The sequence below is a fragment of the Coregonus clupeaformis genome, chromosome 1, assembly GCF_020615455.1.
Source record: "Coregonus clupeaformis isolate EN_2021a chromosome 1, ASM2061545v1, whole genome shotgun sequence".
NCBI lineage: Eukaryota > Metazoa > Chordata > Actinopteri > Salmoniformes > Salmonidae > Coregonus > Coregonus clupeaformis.
The window spans coordinates 6,586,061-6,611,145 of record NC_059192.1 but is presented as its reverse complement, the minus strand read 5'-3'; the positions used below and the strand labels follow the sequence as shown (position 1 = coordinate 6,611,145).

General features: G+C 42.5%; 1 protein-coding gene across 1 annotated transcript; it reads left to right on the top strand.

Moving 5' to 3' along the window:
• The first annotated feature begins 3,670 nt into the window (after window positions 1-3,670).
• LOC121581844 (nuclear nucleic acid-binding protein C1D) lies at window positions 3,671-11,031 on the top strand. The gene is made up of 5 exons (XM_041897216.1): window positions 3,671-3,752; window positions 5,905-6,047; window positions 8,708-8,774; window positions 8,913-8,968; window positions 10,048-11,031. Exons 2-5 carry the CDS (start codon window positions 5,910-5,912, stop codon window positions 10,465-10,467), a joined length of 681 nt encoding a protein of 226 aa, XP_041753150.1. The 5' UTR covers window positions 3,671-3,752; window positions 5,905-5,909; the 3' UTR covers window positions 10,468-11,031.
• The last annotated feature ends 14,054 nt before the right edge of the window (window positions 11,032-25,085 follow it).

The window sequence follows — 25,085 nt, the reverse complement described above, 5'->3', positions numbered from 1 at the left end:
TTAAAATATATTTACATACATATTCTACGATGTTATATTTCTCATAAATATATTCTGGCTATATATATCAATATATTTTGAATTCCCACGCATATACAGTGGGGAAAAAATGTATTTAGTCAACCACCTATTGTGCAAGTTCTCCCACTTAAAAAGATGAGAGAGGCCTGTAATTTTCATCATAGGTACACGTCAACTATGACAGACAAAATGAGAAAGAAAATCCAGAAAATCACATTGTAGGATTTTTAATGAATTTATTTGCAAATTATGGTGGAAAATAAGTATTTGGTCAATAACAAAAGTTTCTCAATACTTTGTTATATACCCTTTGTTGGCAATGACACAGGTCAAACGTTTTCTGTAAGTCTTCACAAGGTTTTCACACACTGTTGCTGGTATTTTGGCCCATTCCTCTATGCAGATCTCCTCTAGAGCAGTGATGTTTTGGGGCTGTCGCTGGGCAACACGGACTTTCAACTCCCTCCAAAGATTTTCTATGGGGTTGAGATCTGGAGACTGGCTAGGCCACTCCAGGACCTTGAAATGCTTCTTGCGAAGCCACTCCTTCGTTGCCCGGGCGTTGTGTTTGGGATCATTGTCATGCTGAAAGACCCAGCCACGTTTCATCTTCAATGCCCTTGCTGATGGAAGGAGGTTTTCACTCAAAATCTCACGATACATGGCCCCATTCATTCGTTCCTTTACACGGATCAGTCGTCCTGGTCCCTTTGCAGAAAAACAGCCCCAAAGCATGATGTTTCCACCCCCATGCTTCACAGTAGGTATGGTGTTCTTTGGATGCAACTCAGCATTCTTTGTCCTCCAAACACGACGAGTTGAGTTTTTACCAAAAAGTTCTATTTTGGTTTCATCTGACCATATGACATTCTCCCAATCCTCTTCTGGATCATCCAAATGCACTCTAGCAAACTTCAGACAGGCCTGGACATTTACTGGCTTAAGCAGGCGGACACGTCTTGCACTGCAGGATTTGAGTCCCTGGCGGCGTAGTGTGTTACTGATGGTAGGCTTTGTTACTTTGGTCCCAGCTCTCTGCAGGTCATTCACTAGGTCCCCCCGTGTGGTTCTGGGATTTTTGCTCACCGTTCTTGTGATCATTTTGACCCTACGGGGGTGAGATCTTGCGTGGAGCCCCAGATCGAGGGAGATTATCAGTGGTCTTGTATGTCTTCCATTTCTAATAATTGCTCCCACAGTTGATTTCTTCAAACCAAGCTGCTTACCTATTGCAGATTCAGTCTTCCCAGCCTGGTGCAGGTCTACAATTTTGTTTCTGGTGTCCTTTGTCAGCTCTTTGGTCTTGGCCATAGTGGAGTTTGGAGTGTGACTGTTTGAGGTTGTGGACAGGTGTCTTTTATACTGATAACAAGTTCAAACAGATGCCATTAATACAGGTAACGAGTGGAGGACAGAGGAGCCTCTTAAAGAAGAAGTTACAGGTCTGTGAGAGCCAGAAATCTTGCTTGTTTGTAGGTGACCAAATACTTATTTTCCACCATAATTTGCAAATAAATTCATAAAAAATCCTACAATGTGATTTTCTGGATTTTTTTTTCTCAATTTGTCTTTCATAGTTGACGTGTACCTATGATGAATATTACAGGCCTCTCTCATCTTTTTAAGTGGGAGAACATGCACAAATAGTGGCTGACTAAATACTTTTTTGCCCCACTGTATACATAAATTATAATACATTAGTTTTCCTTATGGGACACTGGTCTTTTAATATTATTATTATTATCACACACTGGTCGATGTTACATGCTGACCTTTTGGTCCAGGTCCGCTGAGGGTTTGTGTGAACACTCCACTGCGTCTTGCTGCCTTGTAGGTGACAGTGTACCTTGGTATGCAAAGAAACATTTTGACCAGGGCGGAGGACATGGTCTTGTCCAGGTCGTGTTCGAGAACCTTCCTGCTGTCTCCCAGAGGACACTCGTTGAGCAGGTCGACCTTTGACCTTCTAGCCAGCATGTCAATGTAGGGGGGGCTGAGAACAGGTGCTTTAGATCACTGCAGAAAACAGTGTCAGAGTCTCAAAAGATGAGAAAGAATCAGTGCATATTGATAAATAACCTGAGAGCTCAAATTCATAAAGTGTATCAGAGTAGGAGTGCTGATCTGGGATCAGTTTAGATCGTAATGAATCATATGAACAGGGAGGACCTGGTCCTAGATCAGCACTCCTACTCTGAGATTCTATGTGACTATGGGCCCTGAAGACTAATGCCCAGGCTTTAGCTCAGTGGGCTAACATAGTCTAAGGCACGTAGTAGGAGACCTGGGTTCGAAACCTGGTTGGTAACACATATACGGTATAGGAACCTCAAATTAAAATCTGGACCTGGAAGTTCCACCGTTTTTCTCTTCTTCTTCTCCCCTTCTAATCAGAGACTGGTTTAGACCTGGGACACCAGATGGGTGCAATTATGAAATCAGGTAGAACAGAAGACCAGCAGGCTCCGGAACTTCCAGGGTAAGATTAGAATACCCCCGGTGCTATAGTAACTTTACCTCTGGTTGATGGAGATGGGTCTGTAGAGGGCTGTCAGAGTGACGGGGCATTCATACTAGACCTGCTCTTTCACGTCACTGAAAGCCACAGCCATGGGAATCTGCTCTCATGTGACCAGCACATTGTACATCTGGAAGAGGTTTTGAAAAAAATACACTCTTTAATCCATTAGGCTTCAATGAATAGTTGATGTATCATTATCTAAAGTACAAAGATTTACCAAAAGTTTCCATACAAATGTTGCCGATACTGTAGCAGTCTATGTGTAATCATCTTACACGAGAATTGCTTCCATCTGCTGATAAAACCTTGATACTGACAACAGTTTCTCCAACATTCAATGGGGAAGGTTGGGAATCTCTTTCTCCATTCACTGAAGCGTTCATTCTCCAACATTCAATGGGGAAGGTTGAAAATCACTTTCTCCATTCACTGAAGCGTTCATTCTCCAACATTCAATGGGCAAGGTTGGGAATCATTTTCTCCATTCACTGAAACGTTCATGTTTTTATCAGGAACCTTGGGCATTACAGTCACCGAGTTACAGTAGAAAGAAACTGTGCCTAAATGAGGTTTTAAAAAAACTGCACATTACATGTCATAGAATATGTCATTAGAATAGAATAGTACTTTAGTTTCCATTTTTCTTAAGGTTATGGATATCCTCCTCTCACTTGAGTAGGTAATCATAGATGTTTGCAGAAAATGTAGGTTGTAGTTGAACGTGCAATATTTCTTGAAGTGCCATACTCTGCTACCACTTCTATCTCAACCACATCAATCCTTCATTTAGTTTGATGGACTTTGAACCATCACCACACCGCTGAAAAGTAAAAATGCATTGATTTGCAAGAGCACGAAGAAAACATATGATGGTTTATGTACACAGTGTAGAATATTTTACAGCGTTTCCTCCGACACTCACTATGTTGGAAACGATCAATTTGCTCTCTGTGCAGCGCTATGATAACAGTCCTGTTTATTATGCCATTGCCAACTAAATGAATCACATTCTCTTAACTTTACTGTTAAAATAGCCAAGACAGCCCGTCATAATATGCGCTTGAATGTAAATTATGTTTTCTGAAATCCAACACAGTAGAGGGCGATATTGAGCATCAGTGTTGTGTCGCTGGGCGAAATACAAAACATAGAAGAAGAGAGTGTTGCCGCTGGTGTGTTTCCGGTTGGACTACAACGTGTGGAGAAACAGGTAGCTAGCTTCACATTATTGCTGTAACTAGCTAAAATAATAGACAAACTATTCAACAATGAGTAGTTAACGGAGTGTTACGATGGGCTTTGTCATTGACAGGAATAAAGTGTTTTCGCTGAGCCGTAGCTGTTCAAAATCCTTGATTGAACGCTAGTTAGCTAGCGAGCAATAAACTAGCTAGCATCATGCATGGCTATCTTAGCCAAATTTTCAATGATATTGCTTCGCCTCTCCCTCGGTCTTAGTTACATCAAAGCTGGTGGTATAGATGGGTTGGTTGTTTAGCAACAAAACCGACGCATGCAAAACAGACATTACATGTCATAGTAAAAAAATTTATGCACTCACTAACTGTAAGTCGCTCTGGATAAGAGCGTCTGCTAAATGACTGAAATGTAATGAAATGTTTAGATTGTTGTTAACATGTAAAATATGTTCCGTCTCCAATGTTTATTGAAAACACAAAGTTGCAAAATCTGTTATAGTTGTTGGTTAGCTAACAAATTTGAGCCATATTAGCATAGACGTGACATCCGTCAAAACACCTAAAAACAAGACATGGTATCAAGAACAAGACCAAACTAGCTGAAACGAGCCATTTAGCTACAAATCAAATCACCACATGGCAGTTTCTTGTCAACCATGACACAGCCTTATGCCCCTTTGCAGCGCCTCTGTCTGCATTCCCTGGCTGAAATGTTGCAGTTCAGTTATCATGGGGGGTCGTTCTAGCAAACCATGACACCCACCATCTCAGATTGTTCTGAAATCGTTTCTGTAGTTAGAAAATGATAAGATTAGCATTCCTGGAACATTTTGTTTAAATATAATTTGATCTGATCTCTGAGAAATTAGTTAATTCATTGCACCCAAATTGGCAATTTTTAATGTATAGGATTCATGTAATATTCAATAAAAATAATACTGTAACGACCCTGGGTTTATAAGTGCGGATATGCTTTTGGGGCACAGTCGATGGCGCGCTCCCTGCCTGTTTCATTACATTGGTGTCAGAAGTTATCGACACCAATGTAATGAAACAGGCAGGGAGCAGGTCTTCATCCCTCAATCTTATAGCCTGAAGTCCAGTGCGCCATCGACTGTGCCCCAAAAGCATGCTCTGGTGGCAGAGTCGATATCCGCGCTTATAAACCCAGGGTCGTTACAATACCTTACATCCAATTTGGACCTCGTTGAGTTAGACAATTAATTTTTAGATACTTTAGGATGATTTGAACATTAAGCGTGAAAATGCTAATATAGGTACCATTGATGCATTAGATTAGTCCCACACATGCTTAAAAGTTAGCATTTAAAACAGTGGCTAACAAAACCAAAGCATGGGTTGCTGTAATACATTGTCAATAGACTACTTACAGGGTAAGGAAACCAATATAATTTTGTAATTTGGGTGAACTATCCCTTTAACATTGAGGGGGAGGGGGGGTCAAACTTTTTCACATAATAGCAGGAACAGCACCATCTAGTGGTCAGAATCTGGTAATATCAGGTTGTCGGATGGGACATAAACCTAACAACTTCGATGACTAATTTATCTGAACAGAGGAAAAAAAAAAACACCAAAATCACTGGTAATACATTACGATGAAGAAACAATACTCCGAGCCGCAGCTCCATACTACTTGTCAGACACAGAGAACCGATACTATATACTCGTTTTTGGGGTGGGGTGTCTGGGGTCCGTGGGTGGCTTTTGACCATTCCTTTGGATTCCTCATGTCTAACTCATTGTTAGATTTAAATTTTTTTGTCAAAATCGGATGTTGGGTACTATATTTATTGAGTATTATATGAATCCTATAAATTAAAATGGCCAATTTGGAATGCAATCAAATTATATTTAAACAAAATAATGTTCGCAGGAATGCTAATCTTATCTGTTTCTAACAACCAAAATGATTTCAGAACAATCTGAGATGGTGGATGTCGAAATCCTCTTTCTTGTGCTTTTTGAGGTGGAATGACCCATGGTATCGTTAGTAGCTAGCTAGCTTGTCTAGTGTCTACAGTACACTCACTACTGTAAGTCCCTCTGGATAAGAGTTTCTGCTAGCTAAATGAATAAAATGTCAAATGTACTATGTCTATCTATCTAACTAATGTTAATTGTCTTTCTCAATCTCCCCAGACAACATGGCAGAGGACATCCCTGTGGAAGACTACCCTACTGAGATTGAGGAGCAGCTCACAGAGTTTGAGTCATCAGTCGGTGCTGTCAACAACATGGTGCAGACCATCCTATCCATGCCAAGAAATGAGCTGGTGCAAAAAGTATGTTTTCAGACAGACAGGGTAGAATGACTTGGTATTGAGTGTTATCTGAAGTCCAGCGGTGTATTCAGCCGTTTACTGTTTAAGAACCAAACGGAACCAAACAGAGAAAACGGAACGAAACGGGGAGAGACCTAGCTGAATTTGTCCAATAGAAACTCTAGTTTTCGTTGCAAAACCTTTTCCATTTGTAGTAAACGGTTTCTGTCGCAAAACATTTTGCAACAGACGACAAATGTTTTGCAACAGTATCGGCGTAATGAATACACCCCTGATTATTGGGAATGTCACTCCGAGTCGGTCACGTATTCAAATGAACAGAAGCAATATTTAGGCCTCTGCTGTTAGACCCTCACCACTTAAGAGGTTTAATTACACTCCTGAAATGGGGTGCACAGAGCGCCCTGCTCAAATCTACGGCTCCGGGTCATATTGTCAACAAGGCAGCGTGATGCATGCTTCAGAAACAGGCTACAACGTGTATTTTCTATGAAATATACAGTACCATTCAAAAGTTTGGGCACACCTACTCATTCAAGGGTTTTTCTTTATTTGTACTATTTTCTACATTGTAGAATAATAGTGAAGACATCAAAACTATGAAATAACACATATGGAATCATGTAGTAACCAAAAAACTGTCAAGTAGCCACCCTTTGCCTTGATGACAGCTTTCCACACTCTTGGCATTCTCTCAACCAGCTTCACCTGGGGTGCTTTTCCAACAGTCTTGAAGGAGTTCCCACATATGCTTAGCACTGCTTTTCCTTCACTCTGCCGTTCGACTCATCCCAAACCATCTCAATTGGGTTGAGGTCGGGGGATTGTGGAGGCCAGGTCATCTGATGCAGCACTCCATCACTCTCCTTCTTGGTCAAATAGCTCTTACACAGCCTGGAGGTGTGTTTTGGGTCATTGTCCTGTTGAAAAACAAATGATAGTCCCACTAAGCCCACACCAGATGGGATGGCGTATCGCTGCAGAATGCTGTGGTAGCCATGCTGGTTAAGTGTGACTTGAATTCTAAATAAATCACAGTGTCACCAGTAAAGCACCATAACACCTCCTCTTCCATGCTTTACGGAGGGAACCACACATGCAGAGATCAACCGTTCACCCACACCGCGTCTCACAAAGACACGGCGGTTGGAACCAAAAATCTCCAATTTAGACTCCAGACCAAAGGACACATTTCCACCGGTCTAATGTCCATTGCTCGTGTTTCTTGGCCCAAGCAAGTCTTTTCTTCTTATTGGTGTCCTTTAGTAGTGGTTTCTTTGCAGTAATTCGACCATGAAGGCCTGATTCACACAGTCCCCTCTGAACAGTTAATGTTGAGATGTGACATGAACTTTGTGAAGCATTTATTTGGGTAGCAATTTCTGAGGCTGGTAACTCTAATGAACTTATCCTCTGCAGCAGAGGCAACTCTGGGTCTTCCTTTCCTGTGGCGGTCCTCATGAGAGCCAGTTTCATCATAGCACTTGAGGGTTTTTGCGACTGCACTTGAAGAAACTTTCAAAGTTCTTGAAATGTTCCGTATTGACTGACCTTCATGCTTTAAAGTAATGATGGACTGTCGTTTCTCTTTGCTTATTTGAGCTGTTCTTTCCATAATATGGACTTACCAAATAGGGCTATCTTCTGTATACCCCCCTACCTTGTCACAACACAACTGATTGGCTCAAACTCATTAATGAAATATTCCATACGCACAAAAAGCTTCTTTAGCTCCAATATTGTGCACAAATGTGTTTACATCCCTGTTAGTGAGAATTTATCCTTTGCCAAGATAATCCATCCACCTGACAGGTGTGGCATATCAAGAAGCTGATTAAACAGCATGATCATTACACAGGTGCACCTTGTGTTAGGGGACAATAAAAGGCCACTCTAAAATGTGCAGTTTTGTCACACAACACAATGCCACAGATGTCTCAAGTTTTCAGGGAGCGTGCAATTGGCATGCAGGAATGTCCACCAGAGCTTTTGCCAGAGAATTGAATGTTCATTTCTCTACCTTAAGCTGCCTCCAATGTTGTTTTAGAGAATTTGGCAGTATGTCCAACTGGCCTCTCAACCACAGGCCACGTGTAACCACGCCAGCCCAGGACCTCCACATCCGGCTTCTTCACCTGTGGGATCATCTGAGACCAGCCAACCGGGCAGCTGATGAAACTGAGGAGTATTTCTGTCTGTAATAAAGCCCTTTTGTGGGGAAAAACTCATTCTGATTGGCTGGTCCTGGCTCCCCAGTGGGTGGGCCTGTGCCCCTGCCCAGTCATGTGAAATCCATAGATTAGGGTCTAATGAATTTATTTAAATTGTCTGATTTCCTTATTTGAACTGTAACTCAGTAAAATCGTTGAAATTGTTGCATGTTGCGTTTATATTTTTGTTCAGTATAGTTTTCCATCAAACACTTGTTCATGTGAAAACATGTAATACTAACTCATTACTGCTTGACAATAGGCTACATCACTTTAGTTTTGAGCTGATTTCACCACCGGCTTGAGCGGTGCTCCCAGCTCACACCCGGGGGGCAGCCTGGTTACAAAACGAATGCAAATCACGTTTAACCTGGTGCAAACTCTGCCTACCTGTCGAACTGGGCCAAGCTAAAACGAACCCTCTCAATGTGTCTTTTGCTTACTTAATAGCTGGATCCTCTGGAACAAGCCAAGCTGGACCTGATGTCTGCATATAGCCTCAACTCTCTTTTCTGGAGTAAGTGTGCTTTATTTTCCTGCACGCAAATCCAGGTTAATATTGTACAATTATATTCAGTCAGCACATTGTTTTGTGTGTAAAGATGATGAAACGACTGTCACCACAACGCACTCATTCTTGTTTTGTTGTTTACAGTGTACTTGGTCACACAAGGAATAAACCCCAAAGAACATGCAATCAAGCAAGAGTTGGTAAGATATTCCTTTTTTTTTTTACCCCGAAGACAATTCTACTCGTCCCACTGTATTTTGTTCAGTCAATTGGCAACTTCCATAACCTGCATACAACTGAGTGTACAAAACATTAGGAACACCTGCTCTTTCCATGACAGAGCATGTTTCCATGCACACGAATAATTCAATATTAAACTGATTATGGCAGAAGGCCGAGTATGGCAATACATTAGTCATGTAAACACCTTACTCTGTTGATCTGTCATGGACACAGCAGGTGTTCCTGGTGTTTTGTACACTGTGCATCGATGAAGCATACACCGATAAAAAAAAACTGTGTGGAAGTTTCCGGCATTTATCAAAAGTCCCATCCGTAGCCTGATTTCAGATGTGTCCATGTAAACAGGATTATTAAGGAAATCGTTCTTCTTGCAAAGCATGTCAACATTTTAAACCAACTATTATATTAACATGACTATCCACAATAATCACATTGTTTGCATGTAACCGTGGTAATAGACTGACCAGGTGAATCCAGGTGAAAGCTATGATCCCTTATTGATGTCACTTGTTAAATCCACTTCAATCAGTGTAGATGAAGGGGAGGAGACAGGTTAAAGAAGGATTTTTAAGCCTTGAGACATGGATTGTGTATGTGTGCCATTCAGTGGGTAACTGGGCAAGACAAAATATTTAAGTGCCTTTGAACGGGGTATGGTAGTAGGTGCCAGGCGCACCGGTTTGAGTGTGTCAAGAACTGCAACGCTGCTGGGTTTTTTCACACTCAACAGTTTCCCGTGTGTATCAAGAATGGTCCACCACCCAAAGGACATCCAGCCAACTTGACACTACTGTGGGAATCATTGGAGTCAACATGGGCCAGCATCCCTGTGGAGCGCTTTCGACACCTTGTAGAGTCCATGCCCGATGAATTGAGGCTGTTCTAAGGGGTGCAACTCAATATTAGGAAGGTGTTGCTAATGTTTTGTACTCTGTCTGCTGTAGCCTACTGTAGATAAGTATCTGCTAAGTGACATATTATATATTTTTATCGTAACGTTATTTCTAAGTGCTTTATTTTCTTTTCTCCTGACTAGGAGAGGATCAGGACGTACATGAACCGTGTGAAGGAGATCACTGACAGGAGGAAAGCGGCCCGTCTGGACAAAGCAGCGGCATCTCGCTTCCTCAGGAACGCCCTGTGGGAACCTGAGGAAGGGGGGTCAAAGGACACGCCGGGTCGTGCCCCCCAACACACACCAGGTCGCGGTCGCATCACACCGGGTCGCGGTCACAACTCACCAGGTCGCGGTCACAACACACCGGGTCGCGGTCACAACACACCGGGTCGCGGTCACAACACACCGGGTCGCGGTCACAACACACCGGGTCGCGGTCACAACACACCGGGTCGCGGTCACAACACACCGGGTCGCGGTCACAACACACCGGGTCGCGGTCACAACACACCGGGTCGCGGCCACCACAAAAGATTTGATGACCATCAGTCAAAATAACCCAAACTCAGCTGAGAGGAGGTGCTTCCTCACTGGCCTCGTTTCCTTGGCCCCCTTTCTATGTGCACCTGTCTGAAAGAACTGGACAGGTGAAAGCAGAGCCTTATCACGTGTTACCATGGTGTTACCATGGTGTTACCATGGACAAGTGACTAATGAGTCACTGTTATTTTTACACATGTTTTGTGCACAAGTAGAAGTTTTATCAAATTGTTTTAGTTTATTTCTCTCTTCAAACATTTAAAGAAGTTGTCATCATAACATCAGACAGAAAATGTCCTACCAGTGCTACCCTTATTGTCTCTGAACTAGATTGATACTTTTTATATGCATTTGTTTTATTTAGTCATCAACTTTGTTTACGTTGCCTACTGTAATTACAAAAACGCCACTCTGGAAACCGTCTCCAGGCGACGCTCATTGACCATGTCAATGTAGATCAGACATGTCGCCATGTTTTAGAGAGGATTCCGTTTGGTTGGTAATCACTGTCTATGTCTGTATTGGATCCATCTTGTTTCGGTCAGTTTCAACTGTCAACTATAAAGCCTTTATTGATGCACAGTACTGTTGATTTGGTAACACCCTACATAGCACTCTCCTTCTACAGGTCCCTCTGGGGGGGCGTCCCAAATGACACCCTATTCTCTACAGAGTGCATAACCTTTGACCTTTGAGTCCTACGGTAAACGGTAACATTCAGGATACAACCTCAGTCTTAATTTATGACATAATGCAACAAATCAGTTTGTCCCTCTAATCAAGCTCAGGAAGTAGGGATGTACTGTACTGCTGGTTCCCCCAGGAATGACATATCTTCGTATTTTCCACATATTTGCTCTTCTCGCTGGTCTTTGGTCCAGATTACTAAAGTGACATTTGTTTTAAGGGCGTTTCCTTCTTCCATCTCTTACTTTTCCACTGAAGTGTTGATTCTACGCCGTTCAAAGAAGTGCGTCAGCGTTCAGCCTGCCTCACGAATGGTCCAGTTCGCATCCAAATCCTACCCTATTCCCTATGTAGTGCAGTACGTTTGACTAGGACCCAATAATGAAAAGGGAGTCATTTGGGACACGCCCAGTCTGCTCATAGGGCCTTCAGTACAGACCAGCATGTGGGACACGCCCAGGCTGCTCATAGGGCCTTCAGTACAGACCAGCATGTGGGACACGCCCAGGCTGCTCATAGGGCCTTCAGTACAGACCAGCATGTGCTCAGTTTAGAAGCTAATCAAAAAAGGGGATCATCGCACTCTCCCAGAAGTTTGGTTGGTGTGTAAAACCTGTCAGTTCAGATAAGCAAAAAGGTGCGATGGGTCCTCACTCAAAAAGATGTTGCATAAAGCTTACTTCATTTTTAACAATTATTTGAATTGCATCAGGGATGTGGCCTAGCTTTTAAGAGTGTTGGACCAGTAACCTAAAAGTCGCTGGTTTGAATCCCCGAGGCGTCTAGGTGAACAATCTGTCGTTGTGCCCTTGAGCAAGGCACTTAACCCTAACAGCTCCTGCTAGTCGCTCTGGATAAGAGCGTCTGCTAAATAACTTGCATGTAAAAGCGTACACAGACATTTCGGCTTTGCAGACGTCTTCTACATTAGGCATTAGGTCACTAACCAGGCTTTTCAGTAGAAAACAAAACAGCACGTCGAACGACACGAGGCAACAAGCTCCATTCTGGTTCTGCTGTGTTTATTTACCCAGTGTGTTTGGTATGAATCAGCGCTAGCTATACTGAACTGGCAGAGAGGAGGGTTAGGTCAGAGATAGTGACACCACCAGGGTATCTGACCTCCCAGACCTGAGGGGAGCAGCGAGAGGGTTCACTCATATGAAATAATGTAGAACTACCTTAGACAAACGTGGGAGGCTGTTCCACCTACGTGGGAGGCTGTTCACCTACGTGGGAGGCTGTTCCACCTACGTGGGAGGCTGTTCACCTGGCTGAGAAGTAAGTCGTTTTTTGGGCCAGTGTACTTAAAGAAGCATATCCAACTGACAACCTCTTAGAAAAAATATTAGCTATTGGAACCAATACTTAAAAATAACTGATATTGGCACAAGATGGAAGGAATGATGGAACATAACTAACGAAATGTACAGTTAATCCAATATAAACTAATGTATGTAATTTATTACACGAGACAAAATTCACATTCTATAGTGCAACGGCAGAGTCATATCTTAAGTGTAAAACTAACAATGACTCAATCCATGCCTTCTGGGAATGCAATAAAGTTCAAAAGTTATGGGCAGAGTTAGAAATGTGACTGTCAGAAGTATTACTATATACATTTACTTTTAATCCTTCTGTCTGCACATTTCAAGACATGTCATATGAGGGTGCGGTGAGATACCCGATGGGTTGGACAATACTCTTGTCAATTGTCTTGAAAAACGTATACTTAACAGGAAATCAACCAATCCTCCATCGTTAAGACAATGGAAAAATAGTACGCTTCATTATCTAAATATTGAAAGAGCGTGGGCGACGTAGAGGAACAAAATGGTGCAATTTGAGGACGTGGCGGAGAGTAGTGCAGTCACTGGAGATAGGAGTGAGAACAGGTGGGTCTGGGTAGGAGTGAGAACAGGTGGGTCTGGGTAGGAGTGAGAACAGGTGGGTCTGGGTAGGAGTGAGAACAGGTGGGTCTGGGTAGGAGTGAGAACAGGTGGGTCTGGGTAGGAGTGAGAACAGGTGGGTCTGGGTAGGAGTGAGAACAGGTGGGTCTGGGTAGGAGTGAGAACAGGTGGGTCTGGGTAGGAGTGAGAACAGGTGGGTCTGGGTAGGAGTGAGAACAGGTGGGTCTGGGTAGGAGTGAGAACAGGTGGGTCTGGGTAGGAGTGAGAACAGGTGGGTCTGGGTAGGAGTGAGAACAGGGGTCTGGGCAGGGTTATGTCGTTGATCTTTATGTGCATCTGTATGTTGTCTTTACTCTACTGTGGCAGAGTAAAGGAGGATAGGATAGGAAATGATTAATACAGCTCTGAGAAGCTGCTCCAGCCCCTTCACTGAGCTGAGACGCCTGGCATACCGCCCATAAGAGCCACATAGATATTAGAATTATGAAATGACATTGTTTATATGTCATTCTGATTATTCGTCTGACATAATTATTGTTTGACTGATATGAATCAGCTGTCAGTGTTTATTCCCTCCTTTACAGGCTGGAGATGGCTATACCAGTCATGGGGTCCAGAGGCCTAATGGGAATGGCTGGCTAGAGTCCGTACAGTGAGAGACCTAATGAGAATGGCTGGCTAGAGTCCATACAGTGAGAGACCTGATGGGAATGGCTGGCTAGAGTCCGTACAGTGAGAGACCTAATGAGAATGGCTGGCTAGAGTCCGTACAGTGAGAGACCTAATGGGAATGGCTGGCTAGAGACCATACAGTGAGAGACCTAATGGGAATGGCTGGCTAGAGACCATACAGTCATTGGCCTAATGAGAATGGCTGGCTAGAGTCCATACAGTCATTGGCCTAATGAGAATGGCTGGCTAGAGCCAAAAAAGGTAAAGACATCAACGATTCCTTGCCACAGATCTTTCCCACAGAAGAACAGTTACCAAACGCTCTGGAGCAGAATGGAGAAAATATCAAATCAAAGATTATTTGACGCGTACACAGATTAGCAGATGTTAAAGCAGGTGCAGCGAAATGATTTGTTCCTAGCACCAGCAAATGTCTTAACAGGACAATGATAATACACAAATAATCAAAGACCAAGAAACGAGATTTAAAAACAAAAATATCAGAACGAGCTGTCAGTCTGAGAAATGTGGTGTGTGTAGACAGTATGGACAATATACTGCATAAGTAGGAATAGGGACATTACCAGTCCAAAGTTAGGACACACCTACTCATTCAAGGGTTTTTCTTTATTTTTACTATTTTCTACATTGTAGAATAATAGTGAAGACATCAAAACTATTAAATAACACATATGGAATCATGTAGTAACCAAAAAAAGTGTTAAACAAATCAAAATGTATTTAATATTTGAGATTCTTCAAAGTAGCCACCCATTTGCCTTGATGACAGCTTTGCACACTCTTGGCATTCTCTCAACCAGCTTCATGCGGTAGTCACCTGGAATGCATTTCAATTAACAGGTGTGCCTAGTTAAAAGTTAATTTTTGGCATCGCTTTCCTCTTTTTTCGTACCCTTGACAAGCAGAACACTCCATTTGCATCAGCAAATGAAAAACCTAAAGAAAATCAAGGTGATTGGTTTCCTGAATGGCAACCCAATGAAAGAAGAGGCCCATGTAGAGTCCATTGGCAAACACATACTGTCTGCAGGAGAAGCAACCCACTGGGGAAAAACAGGTTGAATCCATATTGTTTCCACATCATTTCAACAAAATAATTAAATGTGATGATGTTGAATCAATGATTGGATTTACAAAAAGTAATCAACATAAGGGAATGTAGTCTATTTTTCACCCAACTTTTAACCTAAATCCAATGACATGGTGCATTTTTAGGGGGATTTCACATTGAATTCATGTTAGTTGACAACTAAACAAAATGTAAATCAAAACTAGACGTTGAACTGACGTCAGTGCCCAGTGGGAAGGGACTGATGTACATGGCTGTGAGTATCACAAAGCAATGGGACTGACGTACATGGCTGTGAATATCACAAAGCAATGGGACTATTGTACATGGCTGTGATTATCACAAAGCAATGGGGCTGATGGGAAACCAAGAGGAGAAAAAAAACAAGATTCCTGTGGAGGCCAGGAGAGAAAATGGCAGAGCTGGAAATGATGACATCTAGTGGCCTGTGAAATGTTGGATTCAGTGCCAGAACATGGACTTTTGAAAGTGGAAGAATACGTGGAAACAGCAGCCATGTCTGAGTAGGTAAGTTTGGTGAACAGAAGATGACTGGTTACCTGAAGAGTCCTGTCTTCTACAGCCTGCTGCTAGCATCCACTGAGATGGTAATATGGACTGACCAACAGCAAAAGCTTCCTGCAAGTATTATACACACACATCTATACATTTTGGCTCTAGCGTAAACATTCTGTTTCGATAATTGTTTTGCCTCACTTTACATACAATTAGGGGCCGGTATGTTAGAGCCAAATAGATATTGGTTTGAATTAGAATTATGAAATGACATTCTTTATATGTCACTGATTATTCGTCTGTCATGATTATTTGTCTGTCATGATTATTCGTCTGTCATAATTATTCGTTTGTCATAATTATTGTTTGACTGATATTGATAACCTGTCAGTGTTTATGCCCTGTGCGTGGGGTCCAGAGACCTAATGGGAATGGCTGGCTAGAGTCCATACAGTGAGAGACCTGATGGGAATGGCTGGCTAGAGTCCGTACAGTGAGAGACCTAATGAGAATGGCTGGCTAGAGTCCATACAGTGAGATACCTAATGGGAATGGCTGGCTAGAGTCCGTACAGTCTTTTGACTGTGCTTTCTTTGTCTCCGTGATACGTGTGATCCAAGAATGCCCATGTCGTAGCTTAAATATCTTATTTTTATCTTCATTATTTAGATACATTTTTTTGCAACATTGTAACCAAGAATTTGAATAAATTGAACTTTATTTTTATGGAAAACAACCTGTGGACATTCGATTTCTGGATTCATGAATGACATGCTTCAGGAACAAATAGCCAGCTCATTTCCCACGGTGGCTGTAAGGAAAAGCCACTACACCTCCAGAAGGACACTGACTCCGCTCCGCTCAGCCTCAGCCTCAGCTGGACTCCCTCTCCCTGGTCTCTACCCCCTATCTCCACCCTGCATGATCCTGACAAGCCGTCTTCTTCTCCCACCTCCATCAGGATGAAGAACCAAAAGAAAAAGAGAGGTTCTATTCTTCTTGTAGCTTTATAACCATATTGAACCGGGCCCTGTCTCCCAAAAGCATCTTAAGACTAAGTTCATTGTTAGAACCTTCATAGGAGCATCGTTAAATCTCTGGGCTGTTTCCCAAAAAACATTGTTACTAAAGTTGCTCTTGAAAACAAATGTGCATATCAATAAAATGTAAAATGTATTTTATAAACCACTTTTAACATCAGCAGTTGTCACAAAGTGCTTTGCAGGTACCCAGTGTAAAACCCCACAAAGCAAGCAATGCAGACCCAGGACAAACTCCCTAGAAGACAGGAACCTAGATGACCAGCTGCGTCAGATAATAACCATGAAGGTTATAGCAGAGGGTCAGATAATAACCATGAAGGTTATAGCAGAGGGTCAGATAATAACCATGAAGGTTATAGCAGAGGGTCAGATAATAACCATGAAGGTTATAGCAGAGGGTCAGATAATAACCATGAAGGTTATAGTAGAGGGTCAGATAATAACCATGAAGGTTATAGTAGAGGGTCAGATAATAACCATGAAGGTTATAGCAGAGGGTCAGATAATAACCATGAAGGTTATGGTAGAGGGTCAGATAATAACCATGAAGGTTATAGCAGAGGGTCAGATAATAACCATGAAGGTTATAGTAGAGGGTCAGATAATAACCATGAAGGTTATAGCAGAGGGTCAGATAATAACCATGAAGGTTATGGTAGAGGGTCAGATAATAACCATGAAGGTTATAGTAGAGGGTCAGATAATAACCATGAAGGTTATGGTAGAGGGTCAGATAATAACCATGAAGGTTATGGTAGAGGGAGCAACACTTCTAGATTCTAATGCCAGATGTCCTTTCATGCATAGTACAGATGTAGAAACACATTCACTGTAGCGGAGTGAAAAATATATCACACAGTCATTCAGTGACAGAGTGCAAATTGGCATGTGTTATATTTGCATGTGGCAGAGCGCAAATTGGCAGCTACAGTGAGGGAAAAAAGTATTTGATCCCCTGCTGATTTTGTACATTTGCCCACTGACAAAGACATGATCAGTCTATAATTTTAATGGTAGGTTTATTTGAACAGTGAGAGACAGAATAACAACAACAAAAATCCAGAAAAACGCATGTCAAAAATGTTATAAATTGATTTGCATTTTAATGAGGGAAATAAGTATTTGACCCCTCTGCAAAACATGACTTAGTACTTGGTGGAAAAACCCTTGTTGGCAATCACAGAGGTCAGACGTTTCTTGTAGTTGGCCACCAGGTTTGCACACATCTCAGGAGGGATTTTGTCCCACTCCTCTTTGCAGATCTTCTCCAAGTCATTAAGATTTCGAGGCTGACGTTTGGCAACTCGAACCTTCAGCTCCCTCCACAGATTTTCTATGGGATTAAGGTCTGGAGACTGGCTAGGCCACTCCAGGACCTTAATGTGCTTCTTCTTGAGCCACTCCTTTGTTGCCTTGGCCGCGTGTTTTGGGTCATTGTCATGCTGGAATACCTATCCACGACCCATTTTCAATGCCCTGGCTGGGGGAAGGAGGTTCTCACCCAAGATTTGACGGTACATGGCACTGTCCATCGTCCCTTTGATGCAGTGAAGTTGTCCTGTCCCCTTAGCAGAAAAACACCCCCAAAGCATAATGTTTCCACCTCCATGTTTGACGGCGGGGATGGTGTTCTTGGGGTCATAGGCAGCATTCCTCCGCCTCCAAACACGGCGAGTTGAGTTGATGCCAAAGAGCTCGATTTTGGTCTCCTCTGAATCATTCAGATGTTCATTGGCAAACTTCAGACGGGCATGTATATGTGCTTTCTTGAACAGGGGGACCTTGCGGGCGCTGCAGGATTTCAGTCCTTCACGGCGTAGTGTGTTACCAATTGTTTTCTTGGTGACTATGGTCCCAGCTGCCTTGAAATCATTGACAAGATCCTCCCGTGTAGTTATTGGCTGATTCCTCACCGTTCTCATGATCATTGCAACTCCACGAGGTGAGATCTTGCATGGAGCCCCAGGCCGAGGGAGATTGACAGTTATTTTGTGTTTCTTCCATTTGCGAATAATTGCACCAACTGTTGTCACCTTCTCACCAAGCTGCCTTGGCAATGGTCTTGTAGCCCATTCCAGCCTTGTGTAGGTCTACAATCTTGTCCCTGACATCCTTGGAGAGCTCTTTGGTCTTGGCCATGGTGAAGAGTTTGGAATCTAAATGATTGATTGCTTCTGTGGACAGGTGTCTTTTATACAGGTAAGAAGCTGAGATTAGGAGCACTCCCTTTAAGAGCGTGCTCCTAATTACAGCTCGTTACCTGTATAAAAGACACCTGGGAGGCAGAAATCTTTCTGATTGAGAGGGGGTCAAATACTTATTTCCCTCATTAAAATTCAAATCAATTTATAACATTTTTGACATGCGTTTTTCTGTCTCTCACTGTTCAAATAAACCTACCATTAAAAGTATAGACTGATCATTTCTTTGTCAGTGGGCAAACGTACAAAATCAGCAGGGGATCAAATACTTTTTTCCCTCACTGTGCATATACAGTGGGGAAAAAAAGTATTTAGTCAGCCACCAATTGTGCAAGTTCTCCCACTTAAAAAGATGAGAGAGGCCTGTAATTTTCATCATAGGTACACGTCAACTATGACAGACAAACTGAGAAAAAAAAATCCAGAAAATCCCATTGTATGATTTTTAATGAATTTATTAGCAAATTATGGTGGAAAATAAGTATTTGGTCACCTACAAACAAGCAAGATTTCTGGCTCTCACAGACCTGTAACTTCTTCTTTAAGAGGCTCCTCTGTCCTCCACTCGTTACCTGTATTAATGGCACCTGTTTGAACTTGTTATCAGTATAAAAGACACCTGTCCACAACCTCAAACAGTCACACTCCAAATTTCACAATGGCCAAGACCAAAGAGCTGTCAAAGGACACAAGAAACTAAATTGTAGACCTGCACCAGGCTGGGAAGACTGAATCTGCAATAGGTAAGCAGCTTGGTTTGAAGAAATCAACTGTGGGAGCAATTATTAGGAAATGGAAGACATACAAGACCACTGATAATCTCCCTCGATCTGGGGCTCCACGCAAGATCTCACCCCGTGGGGTCAAAATGATCACAAGAACGGTGAGCAAAAATCCCAGAACCACACGGGGGGACCTAGTGAATGACCTGCAGAGAGCTGGGACCAAAGTAACAAAGCCAACCATCAGTAACACACTACGCCGCCAGGGACTCAAATCCTGCAATGCGAGACGTGTCCCCCTGCTTAAGCCAGTACATGTCCAGGCCCGTCTGAAGTGCATTTGGATGATCCAGAAGAGGATTGGGAGAATGTCATATGGTCAGATGAAACCAAAATATAACTTTTTGGTAAAAACTCAACTCGTCATGTTTGGAGGACAACGAATGCTGAGTTGCATCCAAAGAACACCATACCTACTGTGAAGCATGGGGTTGGAAACATCATGCTTTGGGGCTGTTTTTTCTGCAAAGGGACCAGGACGACTGATCCGTGTAAAGGAAAGAATGAATGGGGCCATGTATCGTGAGATTTTGAGTGAAACCCTCCTTCCATCAGAAAGGGCATTGAAGATGAAACGTGGCTGGGTCTTTCAGCATGACAATGATCCCAAACACACCGCCCGGGCAACGAAGGAGTGGCTTCGTAAGAAGCATTTCAAGGTCCTGGAGTGGCCTAGCCAGTTTCCAGATCTCAACCCCATAGAAAATCTTTGGAGGGAGTTGAAAGTCTGTGTTGCCCAGCGACAGCCCCAAAACATCACTGCTCTAGAGGAGATCTGCATGGAGGAATGGGCCAAAAATACCAGCAACGGTGTGTGAAAACCTTGTGAAGACTTACAGAAAACGTTTGACCTGTGTCATTGCCAACAAACGGTATATAACAAAGTATTGAGAAACTTTTGTTATTGACCAAATACTTATTTTCCACCATCATATGCCAATAAATTCATAAAAAATCCTACAATGTGATTTTCTGGATTTTTTTTCTCATTTTGTCTGTCATAGTTGACGTGTACCTATGATGAAAATTACAGGCCTCTCTCATCTTTTTAAGTGGGAGAACTTGCACAATTGGTGGCTGACTAAATACTTTTTTTCCCCACTGTATTATAGTGTCGATCCACCACTATAGTAACTGTTGATTGGGCAATGCAACTTTGGGGCAGGAAAGTTCTGCTTACATACATTCCTGAGTTGTCTCAACACATTTGCCAAAGTTGAGTAAACTAGAAATCATGTTGCAGCTGATTACCTTGATTTTCTAAGTTGACTCAACTTTTTATTTTTTATTACAGTGTATGCACATCAATAACAGTAGCAGGTGTAATAATCTGATTGCTTTTAAACTTCTGTGCATATGGGAAATTTAGGGTAGGGCTGCCAATTTGAATTTCCTAACTTTTTTGGCTATTGCCAACACTAACTATGTCACTTAAAACATAGTTTTTGTATTTAATATATACAACAATGTGCAGAGAGAGTGCAATTAGCAAATGTACAGTTCTAGGATGTTAGTGCAGAGGGCATAGTCCCTGAATGTATAGTGCAGAAATAATAAGCTCTGAGTAAGTCCTTACTGGTATCCTAGAGAGGCAATATTGAGAATAGGTTTTAAAACACTTTCCCGGCAATTGAATCCTACTAATTGAAAAGATAATCTGAACCTTGTCTATAGGTCTTTACCTGCGGTGCTTTCAGTGGCCCTGGGTCTAACTAGACAGCAATGTGCTGGACAGAACAGAAAGGGGTCCGTCCACCTATTTCTCCATAGACAACATGGCTCTGTGCTGCAAAGCTAGTAGCACCAGATGACAAAGGCTTGGTCAGATAATCCTCTTCTCAGCCATCTGCTCTGGCCCTCCAAAACTAAACCTCAAAACCAGGGCACTAGCAACAGATGCTAACATCTGTAACTAGCCAGGTGCTTCATTAGAAAAAAACAGATCGGCCTACATGTGCTGCGATAGCTGCTTGGGTTGGGTTTTAATATTTTAAATCATAGCATATACTATTTATCATGATATGTAATAATAATAATAATATGCCATTTAGCAGACGCTTTTATCCAAAGCGACTTACAGTCATGTGTGCATAAATTTTTACGTATGGGTGGTCCCGGGGATCGAACCCACTACCCTAACATTACAAGTGCCATGCTCTACCAATTGAGCTACAATATGATACGTGTAGATGGCATCGTATGTAATATGTTTGATATTTGTAACATATAGGAATGGTAGGCTAGAGACGGTTGGAACCGAGGACAACGCTAGAAGAGATGGAAAAGCTTTGTCCTTACTATTGCTGTGGATATCTGTTGCCTTAATCAATGTTATTGTGTTTCAGACAAGGGTTCACCAGTAGTGGGTGCCAGTGTCTTCAATTGAATCCCAATCAACACATGGCATACAATACTGTTAGTTACATACAGTAGATTATATTGTCGCTCTTAAAACACAGAGAATTGACCATCAAGTGGAGGTGGACGTACAGGCTTTTCAAGGACCATGTCTACATAGCCTCCGTCAGGATCAGTGCGGTCTCTAGTGAGAGGCCTGTTAGGCCAACTTATGTTCCCCAGCAAGAAAATCTAAAACTGTCATTCAAAACAGAAGAGTCCCTGACAATGACCAAAACGAAACTGCTGGGGTTTTAAGAGGGGTTCTGAAAGACGCTCATGCGGGGTGTCCACTGAAAGTTGCCTAGCAACAACAACTGGAACCTAAAAGACAGCCACCATAAGCAACTACTAAATTTGCCCGAGGACAGGCAAACTAAATTAAAACCCACACCAAACGTAAAGACAGGAAGTAAACCAAAACAAAATCAGATAAAGGGATTGTTTGTCTAGAAATCAAAATATTGGAGCGCCAACTAAAAGAGTCAACCCTCCACATCTACCAAGACAACTGGAGCACTGGGCCAGCCACTCATAAATAGCACCTGGGCCAGCACAGGTGAAACACCTTCCCACTAACGAGATGGCAACCAGCACAGGTGAAACACCTTCCCACTAACGAGATGGCAACCAGCACAGGTGTAACACCATACTGACTAACAAGGTGACACCAACCAGCTACACCGTGCTAAAGTCCAACCTCAAAACATAAATGGAAAAACCAAAGCCTGTAACACTACCCACCCTACCTTTTAACTTGTCATTGTTGTGTGTGTAGAGATATCTATCCCACTGACTTGGCCCACGGTGCTTTTTCTCTGACTGTCTGTATGTCTGAGATTTCCATTGGCATACAGGTGAAACCTGCCTGAGTCCCTTTGGCCTAGTGAACACTTCCTCTAGCAACCGTAGTCCAATCAGGACCTCCTGGGATGTTTATTGGCAGTTTTTCACTTCTTTTTTTTTTTTTTTTGGGGGATGGGTGGGGGAGTTCACTTTCTCAAAATCTAGAATATTTTTATTTCACCAGGCACCACCCTTACTGCTCAAAATGACAATACAAATTACTCTGCTCTGTATTATTCAATGTATGTGCTTGTTGGGAATATTTAAAGTCCTCATTCATGAATCTAATCGGAGGAATGTTAATGTATCACTGAGTTATAAATTCAGTGTGATGTTGAAATATAATTCTAAATATCTGTATACCTTAATTGACAAAGAAAAGCTCATGGTAACTGCATATATTTTGGGAAGAACGTTGCAGGTCTGTCTGCTTCCTGTGCTCTGTGTGAGCGGGTCATAAGACGTCACGTCCTATTTTTAAACGTGTGAAGAGAGAAAACGCACATGACTGCACCTCTGAGTAAGTAAGTTACCACTGTCAATATAATATACAGCTCATTCGGAAAGTATTCAGATCCCTACATTACAGCCTTATTCTTAAATGGACATTATTTTATTTTAGCAAATGTCTTACAAATAAAAAACAGAAATACCTTATTTACAAAAGTATTCAGACCCTTTGCTATGAGACTCGAAATTGAGCTCAGGTGCATCCTGTTTCCATTGATCATCCTTGAGATGTTTCTACAACTTGATTGGAGTCCACCTGTGGTAAATTCAATTGATTGGACATGATTTGGAAAGGCACACACCTGTCTATATAAGGTCCCACAGTTGACAATGCATGTCAGAGCAAAAACCAAGCCATGAGGTCGAAGGAATTGTCTGTAGAGCGCCAAGACAGGATTGTGTCGAGGCACAGATCTGGGGAAGGGTACCAAAAACTGTCTGCAGCATTGAAAGTCCCCAAAACACAGTGGCCTCCATCATTCTTAAATGGAAGAAGTTTGGAACCACCTAGACTCTTCCTAGAGCTGGCCACCCAGCCAAACTGAGCAATCGGAGGAGAAGGGCCTTGGTCAGGGAGGTGACCAAGAACACGATGGTCACTCTGACAGAGCTCCAGAGTTCCTCTGTGGAGATGGGAGAATCTTCCAGAAGGACAATCATCTCTGCAGCACTCCACCAATTAGGCCTTTATGGTAGAGTGGCCAGACGGAAGTCACTCCTCAGTAAAAGGCACACGGCAGCCCGCTTTGAGTTTGCCTAAAGGCACCTAAAGATTCTCTGGTCTGATGAAACCAAGATTAAACTCTTTGGCCTGAATGCCAAGCGTCACATCTGGAGGAAACCAGGCACTGCTCATCACCTGGCCAATACCATCCCTACGATGAAGCATGGTGGTGGCAGCATCATGCTGTGGGGATGTTTTTCAGTGGCTGGGACTGGGAGACTAGTCAGGATCGAGGGAAAGATGAACGGAGCAAAGTACAGAGAGATCCTTGATGAAAACCTGCTCCAGAGCGCTCAGAACCTCAGACTGGGGCGAAAGTTCACCTTCCAACAGGACAACGACCCTAAGCACACAGCTAAGACAACGCAGGAGTGGCTTCGGGACAAGTCTCTGAATGTCCTTGAGTGACCCAGCCAGAGTCTTGACTTGAACCCGATCAAACATCTCTGGAGAGACCTGAAAATAGCTGTGCAGCAACGCTCCCAATCCAACCTGACAGAGCTTGAGAGGATCTGCAGAGAAGAATGGGAGAACCTCCCCAAATACAGGTGTGCCAAGCTTGTAGCGTCATACCCAAGAAGATTCAAGGCTGTAATCGCTGCCAAAGATGCTCCATCAAAGTACTGAGTAAAGGGTCTGAATACTTATGTAAATGTTTTTTATTTTTTTATTTTTATAAAGTTGCAAAAATTTCTAAACCTGTTTTTGCTTTGTCATTATGGGGTATTGTGTTTAGATTGATGAGGAAAAACATGTATTTAATCCATTTTAGAATAAGGCTGTAACGTAACAAAATGTGGAAAAAGTTTAGGGGTCTGAATACGTTCCGAAGGCACTGTATGTTTTGTTAACGTGGGCTGTACAAATAGTACCCTATTGCTTATGGGCTGGTCAAAAGTAGTGCACTACTGGTCCTGGTCCCTGGTCAAAAGTAGTGCACTAAATAGGGAATAGGGTGCCATTTGGGCCCCTTGGCCTTAAAGAAGCAATCAGCAGTTGGAACAATATCAAAGCGCCTGTCTGTTTGGGTAAAAAGTGAGGTATGGGGCTGAAGAAATGTAACCACTCAAATTCATGGACGCAAGGACTGACCATCCATGATATTAACATTTTAACCATGTTTCGAGGCTATATAGTGTTTGTTTACATTTACTTGGTTTACGAAGATTGGAGTGAAACAAGCTTATAGTTTGGGTTCTGATTGGGTACGACAGTTGAACTAAGCTCATGGGAAATGTATAAGTTATATTCTTCA